The sequence below is a fragment of the Melitaea cinxia genome, chromosome 24, assembly GCF_905220565.1.
Source record: "Melitaea cinxia chromosome 24, ilMelCinx1.1, whole genome shotgun sequence".
NCBI lineage: Eukaryota > Metazoa > Arthropoda > Insecta > Lepidoptera > Nymphalidae > Melitaea > Melitaea cinxia.
Window position 1 is genome coordinate 1,701,932 of NC_059417.1, and position 10,372 is coordinate 1,712,303.

Genomic DNA, 10,372 nt, shown 5'->3' on the forward strand with positions numbered 1-10,372 from the left:
GATACATCCCACTTTCTTCATATAGAAGAAGAGTTAATTAAATGATTTGTGAAAGTTTTAGCTTTTGAAGTAAATCCTCGATTATACATGTGTAAATGTAACTGTAAAATTCTTACCTAAAACGTCAAAATTATTCAGTACAGATAATTATTATAAATAAAAATAAAAAATAAATAAATATGTAGATAATTAAATAAGAAATATATATTTTTAAATCAGCTAATTTTTAAAACTTTTGTTATACATTGTAAAAGGTTCTCATGGAAAGAAAAATTAAAAAAAAATCGCAGAAAGTTGAAATATTTACGAAAACTTAACCCTTATTTTATTTTTGCACGTTTGACAGTTTTCAAGACATAATAGCGTCTGTCAGGTAGTTAGAAAATAAAGCATGTCGTTTAGAAGGGAAATGTAATGACAAGCACAGCTGCAATAGTTATTGCACTATCTTTGATAATAAATGAAATTAATTTAATTTATAATTGTAAGTATTATTCTGTTCTTTATTTATTTTCATTTATGTGTCACATTTTGAGGAATATTACGTCAATTGAATTATAGATGTACAAGTGTACGGTCTGCCTGAAGGTAGCCATTCTTATACCAAAGACGCATTTTCGGCTAGGCTTTAGATTAAGAACCGCATTTTGAAGTTAGATAGGTTAGGGTTATTTTTTTTTGTAACGAAATTATGTCGATAAACGGTTAAATTTTAAGCTTAGATAATTCGATGGTTCTTAATCTAAAGTTTTAGCGCGTTTTCAATGCTACCATGTCAACAGCGCTTTTCCTGGAGCTCTGATCACCTTATTCATCACAGGAACACAGCATTATTTTGACAGCTGCATTATTTAGATGTGATTTTCTAGAAGATTAAAGTACTTCTCAAAATAGACGCTTTAGATTTTGAGCTGTATTATTTTGTATACAAATGTCTTAATAGTATATTAATTACAGCTAAAATCCTAACAGAAGAACACCCTGAATCGAAATTAATGTTTCTTCTGTCTATCTGTTTGTTGTTGAAGAAAATCAGTTTTGTACCAACATTTGTATGGAAGAAAATTCATCCTTTGTGTTTAATTATAGAAGTTAGTAAAGAACAAATATATATACATTTTTATATTACTGTGTTTAATTTAACTGATAGGCAAATCAGGATATATCCTGCTTGAAATCTGAAGCAACTCAAATGCGGAAGTACCTTAACCATACAGAAGATCACAGCTAAATAATACTGCTTTCAAGCAGTGTTATGTTCCTGTGGTGAGTAAGATGACCAGACTTCCTGGGGGGAATTGGGGATGGGTCGGTAACACGCTTGCGATACTTCTGTAAGCGACGAAGTCGTCGTTAGTAAGGTAGCCAGAGCTCCTTGATAGAGTCGAGGATTTTTAGTGTAAACAATATGCATGATAACCATACTCCGCGATTTAAATCTCACACACATGATGATAGAATGTTTAAAATCGTTTATCACCAGGTGATCCCTAAGCTTGTTTGCCGACCTAGTTGTATTAAAACAATATAATATATTATTATTTGAATTATAGTAATTACAATTAGAAAAATCACGATATTTTACGTGTTAACATTTTTTCCCATTGTTTTTCGAACTATAATACAATGTTATACCTTTCTTTGATACTACATCCATTCAAATCATAAGAATTTATATTTTATAATACAATAGTTTACAATTGTTTATTGTTTCAGATTCCATTATCTTTAATAATTCTTGAAAGCGCATTGTTTTACGTTTGGACGCCGCTTAAAGACTACTTACTCTTTCACTCTGATGATCTCCTGGTACATTTGTACGAGCATATGAAACTGGAATGGGTTATATGTCCCCTGTGTTGCGGGAAAAACGACTGCTCGCACGCCTTTGCGACCCTGGTACTTAAAGTGATGAGTTTCACACTTTTGTTGACAATTTGTTTTGTTGCAAAAAAGTGATTTTTTGTATTTTTCTTTTCGTAATAAAATTTCATGAATAATAAAAGAATGACCCTTTCATTGAAAAGTTCAAGCTTTTATTGGTCTTCGGACTTCGGATTGGCGCAATCAATTTTCTAAAAATATTACCACATACGGCAGGAAACAAAAAAAAAAATGAGAATCATGTAAATTATTTAAAAGATATATAATAATAAACTGAGCTAAAATTTGTACTAAAAGGCAAAACATTGATCTTTCTCCTTTTTCTTGATGCTAAATTTATACAGCATTCATAACCGTCCCTAACTCCCTACTCACTTAAAACTTAGGGAACCATTGTAAGATTTGTTTATTTTAGTGTGAGAAAGTAACACACACATTCATTCTCTACTACCATACTGCCTTATGCGTCCTTATATAAATAATTAATGTTACCTTATATCTACCAGATTACGCCCGCGACTTCGACCGCGTGGAATAGGAACAATTCTGTCATACATGATTTTGAGAAACTTTAACTGTTAACGCAGCGAAAGTTTTCAAAAGGGAAAAAATTCTCCTGATTTTGGAACATTTTTTATTGGTGCTCCGCTCCTTTTGGCTTCAACATTAAAATCAATCAAACATTGAATTTTTTTTTAATCAGAGCAGTAGTTCCTGAAATTAGCGCGTTCAAGCAAACAAATAGACAAACAAAACAAGCTCTTCAGCTTTATAATACTACTATGATAACTTATTGACGTATGTGTGGGAAAAACGTCGGAACTATCATCCATTCTTTGACACTTTGTTTCCGACTTGACGAGATTAGTTTGTTAGTTTGCTATGAGTGTCAAGGCTTAGCAAAGCTTTGATTAATGTGTGTTTTATAACAAAGCTAAGGGGAGCTGATATGGCATTATAACAATGATGGATTTATCAAATTAACGAAACTTCTATATTCTTCATATCACTATTTGTTTTAATGTACATAGCATACACAGGCCGCTTTTTTCATGTGGGAGATGGATCAGAGCTTAATCTAAAACGCTGCTCCAATGAGTAACGACCATAGTGGAGAGATAAGAACATAGTGGACACAAGGACAGACATTCAAACCGACACACATTCATTCCGAACGGGAATCAAACTCGCAAACCGTCGATGTTTAGACGCGTAAATATACAATACAAATACTCTTTATTATACGCTATCAGAGAAAAAAAATTTACACCGAAAAAGAAAATACAGACATGTACAAAAGGCGGTCTTATCGCTAAAAGAGCGATCTCTTCCAGACAACCTCTAGCATGAAAAGGACATGACAAAAGAATTAGACGGCATGGAGGTGTACATACATAATATATACATATAATAGACACTACACCAGAGCGGTTTTTGATTTAATTTCAGAGTCTGTATTAAGTTCCATAAAAAAATCATTGCTATATAATATAAGAACTGATTTAGTTAATAGTACGCGAAATATACATAAAATAAATGAATAACAAGCAGCTGACGCCGCTGAGTCTACTTAACAAAAAGTTTTCGCTCGACCAAGTGATTAAAAAGCAAAAATTTTCCACGTGAAAATGCAGTCGGAAATATTTTCAACAAACAGTGTTTTAAAGCGCCATTTCGCTTTTTTTTTGACGTTAATTTGGATGAAATATTTTTGAAAACACAGAGGAGAGGGTGGATCAGTTTGAAGTTGAGAAAATATATCCAATAGTTCAATTTAGCTTCAAGAAGTACATAACACAACCTAGCAGTCTGTGACTTAGTTCGTGTATAACTTATGATCGTCATTATTTTTTCTTTAATTTGGCCGCTAAATTACTACAGTCTGAGTTTATAGTTCAGGCTTTAAGCGTCCTACTTCTGGACTACGACATATTCTTTAAAGAAGGGTTAGAAAAACGACTAGGTTACTCCACCATGGATTAATGGGTACTTAAATCTCAAAATGTATTCCAAAGCTGATTTCAAATGACAAATTATGAACATGCTAACCTTTGGGTTTTTCCGTTGTTTGTCTGGCAGCATTATACTTGGGCAAATTTCGTGTTAGGTTACATAGATTTTAATCTCGATACATAGCGTTAGGCCTATTGACTATAATTATGATAATACCAAACATTTCTAACACCTTCATTCACATAAATTTACGCCTAGTTTCATATACTCAGATGTACAATTAGGCTTTATTGTTTTCTGTTGATCAAGTGTTTTTATTATTTTATATCACACAATAAAGGTTGAAAGGTTGTTAAAGATATAATTATATATTTAATAAAAAGTTTGTATATGTACGTCACTATTTCATACACTGGCTAGTTAGCCTGTGTTTTAAAAAAATAATTATGTTTGCTTGCAAACGAATAAAACCGTCTTTAATTACATGGACCAGTAGTGCAACGTAGGTTGACGAAAAAGTGGTCAAATAAATAAATGTATATAATAATAATAATAATAACAACTGAAAAGAACTTTTCAGATATTAATCTATAATATAAAAATGAGTCGCTGAATGTGTTGCTAAGCGCAAAACTCGAGAACGGTTGGACCGATTTCGCTAATTCTTTTTTTAAAATATTCCTTGAAGTACGAGGATGGTTCTTACGGAGAGAAATATTGTAAAAAAAAAAAAAATTAAAATTTCCTGAAAAAGTCTAAAAACAACACTTTTCTATACTCCCATACAAAAGATTTGTGATAATACTTAAAAGTCAATTTGAACTTTAATACCATACGATAAAGTTTGTGTTAGGCGATACGAAGTTCGCCGGGTCAGCTAGTTAAATTAAAATTGGACCACATGACACGTACCACCTTTCGATTAAAAAAAATATCTAAATTGTCATATACTTACATTAAAAAAAAAGAGCCGATTTGAGAACCTCTTCCTTTTTAGTAGCCGGTTAAAACAAACAGTAACTCAATCACAGCTATTGAAAATATTGTTATAAATAAATTGAAAGGCTATGCCGGTATTATATAATGCTACATTATACAAATAAATGTAACAAAAATGTAATATATTTATTCAAGTTTGATGATTTTACACTAAATTTACGAGTCGAGTTTCATGATTCCATACTAATTATCGTTATTTATATAACAAATTCACACGATACATTTAGCGACAAATTTATTCCAAACACATACACATATTACAAAAACAGTTCACTTCATTTAGTTCCATTTCACTGGAAATAACAAATAACATGTAATTTCCTCTAATAGGTGGTCATTCAATTAGCTAAGTTGGTGACGCCCTAATCCCCAGAGTACCATGTACATGGAAATATATATATGGAGAAGACCGACTCGACCTTACAGAAGAATACAGGTAAACAGCTCCTGGGGAGAATTGGGGATAGGGTTGGCAACGCGCTTGCAATGCTTCTGGTGTTGCAGGCGATTAAGTCGTTGTAAGGTAGCCAGATCTCCTGGATAGGGTCAAGGATTTTTAGTGTAAAAAAATACATGATATCCATAACCCGCAATTTAAATCTCACACAAATATTGACAGTATATTTAAAAAAAATATACAAAATTTTAGGGAGATGACTTCAGCGATCGGATAGCTTGCCTCTTCACATGTCAAGGTTTTGAAACTGTTGATGTGATTGCACTCTTCCTGGAGACTCATCCAGCGTGGAGGGGTGTTTTTGTGCATGTTTGTTTGTGTTTGTTACCTCCAAAAATGTTTATAAAGTAAAAATAATAATCCAAGCAAACAAACGATTTTTTTTAATATAAATATTACTAAATACTTTAACAAGAACTTTTGCGATTATTGTCATTCTTTATTCGAAATATACATACGTGTTATATTTAAGCAAAATCGACCATTACTATATACCTCATTTTGATTTGCCCGTTGGCGTAGTTTGTAGTGGCTGCTTTCTGCTCTGTGTGTTGTTGGTTCGATTCCCTTCTGAGTCTGGGTGTAAAATTTGTATTTATATGTTAATAGGGTAGAAGCCGGATAGTCTCCCACTTTTTGAAAACGCTCTATTATTAAAGATATTTATTTATTATTTTTTTGTTCAAAGTGTATATTAAACTGTAGGTCATTAATATTTTATAAAAGCCTGTTATATTATTAGTTTTGAGTAAATTCTGTTTTATTTGACCTCTAAAAAAAGGGATACTTGCCTACTGTGGCGGAGCCTAACGTAAAAAATAATTCAGGGAATACTTGCCACATAAAACAATAGATGCCTCTTCTATGTCTCTTATATATTTTTTACCAATCTTATTTAATTTTCAGTTTCAAGGACAGGGTATTTTTCTAGAATTTTCAGAAATAGAATTAGATAAGTTGTTAATATTTTTTTATATATACAACTAATCATATAACTTTGAATCCATGACATACCTAGGGTTTCATTTTAGAGTTCCATCATCTTATGTTTCGTTTTGTTAAGATACGCTTTAAATTCAGAATATTTCACATATTAAGCATTTATCGCATTTGTATTTCGTTTTACTTAAGATAAATTACAGTAAAAAATAAATAACAAAAAAACTAAAAAAAATCTGTCTTTGCTCGTATAAAAACTAATAGTCGTATAGATGCGTACAGTTGCCCCAAGAGTTGTTCTAGGGGCAACTATCCGCAAAAGTCAATTGGGCAGCTATCCTTTTTGATACGGATACTTGCTCTTTCTTTTTGCGAAATAAATAAAAATTATTTTAAACTAAAATGTTACAAACAATATTATTTAAGCCCCAATGTATGCCAACAAACAGTAATAAAAATTCAACAGAAGTTACTTACTAATATAATTTGAACGCTAGTCAAAATTACAACGCGGAAGATTTTTGCTTAGACGGACAAAACCTGAGTGCCAATTCAAATGGCTTATGTGGAATTAAGGCCTACTCGGGGTGCACTTCCGATTATGATGAAAAGCTAACACAATCAACAATCCTAACATAGTGCATTCGAAACTTAGGCGTGTATCCCATCGAGGCAACTTTCCGGCTTTTACCCTACATAAGGTATTCCATGTCAAATCGACCACTTTCGAACCCGACCCTATTCGACCGGGCTAAAGGTTTATTTTTTGAAAAACATTTTTGAGATTTTTTCAAATTTTCTTATCCAAACCAAAAAAAGTTATATTACCCCATATGTAATATTTACATGTATATTTATTAAAAAAATAGTTTAACCAGCCGGCTGTTGCGTAGAACACAAGCATTAAGTTGCTTACCTCAGGAACAGACGACTGGGTGAATGTCATAAAATATTTATTTTTTTATCATTATATAAGAGTAAAACATGCCTATAAAAAATCTGTTTAACATCATATCAATTGAACTCGAAAGATATAGCTTTTATACAATTGCCGTCTTTAGTGACTCCCGTCGAACTTCTTTACAGAAACACCAAAAAACGTTTCAAATATAAAACATGAAAACGATTTCCCTTCGGCGCGATTTTCCTCGATAGCACACGATTTTCATTATAGATTTTCAATTCCAATGTATATTTTACAGATGTGTACAAATGATTTACGAAAGAGTTCTAAATTTCTTTGGTTCAAGTAAGTTAGTAAGTTTAAGTAATTAATTATCAAATATCGTAAGTTTGTGTAAACTCGGTATTTAGATAGGTTATAATTTTTGATTTATAGCTTCACTTTTATATGTTTTATAGCATCAAACGTTTGTCAATAAATATCTCATTACACAAAAAAAAATGTATAAAATATTAATTTCAAATTCTATTCGAGGTATAAAAAAATAAATATTCGGGTGTAAAAAAAAATAAAAATATTTTACAATATTAAAAATATGTTTATCGATAAAAAAACCGCTTTAAAAATTATCTTAACACCTTTATTTTATTTACAACAATATTATTCCAAAAAATATGTAATAAAATTATCGAATAATATAATACTCGTAATAATAGGCGTAGACTATACATTAGACACTGTATAGCAATCATGCTATAAATACTTTTTGATACCATATTTAATGCCATTAACCATCACAATATATCAATATATATCTATACTAGAATTAGCTGAAAAGTTTGTTTGTTTAAACATACTAATCTCAGGAACTACTGGATCGAATTGAAATTATTTTTGATTTGGATAGCCTTTTTATCAAGAAAGGCTACAGGTTAGTTTTTCCTCAAATTAACATGTGTAAATCGCGGGGCACAGGTAGTTAAGTTAGTAAAAATCTTATATTTCGACAAAACATGTAAACTACATGGGGAGTTGAACATACGTACTGTAAAATACTTTCTTTACCTTTATTTAAAGTGAGTTTCGAATAGATGAGAGAATTCAAGAAACTTAGAAAGAACATTAACTTAAAGAAAATACGTTTCTAAGTTAATTCGAAGTTACTAGTGTGTTCCCGGAAGTGTTTTAGAAACAATGAAGAATTTAGAATGGATGCTAGAATTTAACCAAGATGTAACATTTACGTTAAGCCGTCGGTCCCGGTTGTTATCGTGTACACCTGATGACGATCGTTACTCATAGTAGGGAATATATCTGCCAACCCGCAATGGAGCGGCATGGTGAATTATGCTTTGATCCTTAATCTATATGTGGAAAGAGGCCTTTGATATTACAGGCCGAAGTGTAAAATTTAATCAACAAGCATTTCTTTCTTAAAAGAAATAGCGTTTTTATACGGCCACTCCATCTGATTTCCATCAAATTAGCTCAAGGAACATCGCAAGCGCGTTGTCGAACCTATCCCTAATCCTTCCCAGGAGCTCTGGCCACCTTACTCACCACAGGAACATAACTGCTTAAGAGCAGTGCTATTTAGCTGTGTTCTTCTGTAAGGATGAGGTACTTTCCCAGTCGGGCTGCTCCAGATTTTGAGGAGGAATATTTCCCGCTGTGCTCTACCGCGTGCATAAGGTTATATTCACTATGATTGTCATTACATGTTTTCGATATTTCGGTACTGTTATAATAGGCCGTGGTGAGCTATCTAATCTTCTTTGGTCCTGATTTGAATTTCATCATCATCATTTCAGCCTAATACAGTCCACTGCTGGAGATTGGCCTCCATAAGTTCGCGCCAAAAATGAAGTGAACTCATGTGTTTTGCCCATAGTCACCACGCTGGGCAGGAAGGTTGGTGACCGCTTTGTAGAAGACGCTGCTGCCCGTCGTTGGCCTGTGCATTTCAAGCCCAGCAGTTGGATAGTTAGCCCGCCATCGGTTGGCTTTTTAAGTTCCCAGGTGGTAGTGGAACTGTGTTATCCCTTAGTACGACACCCATGGGGTGCTATATTCTTTGGTGCCGTAACCACACAGCACAAATTTGAATTTAGTAAAAAAGTTAAAATGAAATTTCAGCTCTGACTTGTTACGTCATAGGTACATAATGTAGATGGTAATCTAGACACAATTACTTTAAACTAGTGATCGCCCAGTGGCCGAAATTTGAGTATAATTATTTTAAATTATAAGTTTTAACATTATTAAAGCTCTGTTGTCAAAGACTATACTTCTATAATAATAAACAAAAGAGTATATATGCATGCTTGTGTCACGGTAGTGTGTGTAATATTTTTTTTTTATTTATTTAATATATTTTTATGCATAATTAAAAAATATATTAGCATTCTGCACCCTCTCTATATAAACTATTGTGCGAAATTCCATATTCCTCCGTCCGCGCAATTTTCGTAAAAAAAGGTACAAAGTTTTTGTCTCACATATTAATATATAGATATAATAAAGTGTCGTTATTTTTTAATTAATAGTCTAATAAGGGTGAGTTTAGCAGTTGGGCTAATGTGTATCTATAGATAGATAAAATCGTAGAATAATTAACATAACATAACAATACACTTTATTGTACACCAAAACAGAAATAATACATATCAGATTGATTTTAACAAAGTATATTAAGGTACAAAACGTAATTTGAAAACCACGTAAGTAATTCTGATTTACGTGGTTTAAAAATTGTTATAAATATTTTTTTGCTTTTATATAAATAAATAAACGCCTCACGATAAACACCATTTTTCGAAAATCATCACAATGGGCAGGCATTATCAAGTTAAAAGTTATTCGGTAACACAGAAAAAAGTGAAAACAAAAATTTATTTTTTATTTATTTATTTACTTATAAGGGATGGTACACAGTACAGAAAAAATTATAAAACAAACTAGAATTAAATATAATCAAAAAGGCCAATTACGACCATCCATCCGTTTAAAATTTAAATTACCAAACGTGAAAAAATAAAATAAAAGGAAAAACACAAAAAAAAAACAAATTTGTTTTCATATTAAACCTATAAATACCCCTGGAATATACGTAAAATACAGTCAAATGGACCCCTTTAAAGTGTTTCAAAAAGTAAGTGATTCTAATAGCTTAAAAAAGCTTATGAATCCATATATGATCAATAGTTTAGCGATGAATGAAATAAAACAATTATCTT

General features: G+C 31.8%; 1 protein-coding gene across 1 annotated transcript; it reads left to right on the forward strand.

Moving 5' to 3' along the window:
• The first annotated feature begins 414 nt into the window (after nucleotides 1–414).
• Nucleotides 415–1,959, forward strand: LOC123665746. Its single transcript, XM_045600008.1, has 2 exons — nucleotides 415–477; nucleotides 1,717–1,959. The coding sequence occupies exons 1-2, from the start codon at nucleotides 415–417 to the stop codon at nucleotides 1,957–1,959; spliced, it is 306 nt and encodes a 101-aa protein (XP_045455964.1).
• The last annotated feature ends 8,413 nt before the right edge of the window (nucleotides 1,960–10,372 follow it).

Bases quoted from the DNA above. Each gene is read 5' to 3' on its own strand.
- LOC123665746 (XM_045600008.1), top strand. From the start codon at position 415: ATGACAAGCACAGCTGCAATAGTTATTGCACTATCTTTGATAATAAAT. The intron at 478-1,716 runs TATAATTGTAAG...TTATTGTTTCAG, and splicing joins TAAATGAAATTAATTTAATT to ATTCCATTATCTTTAATAAT.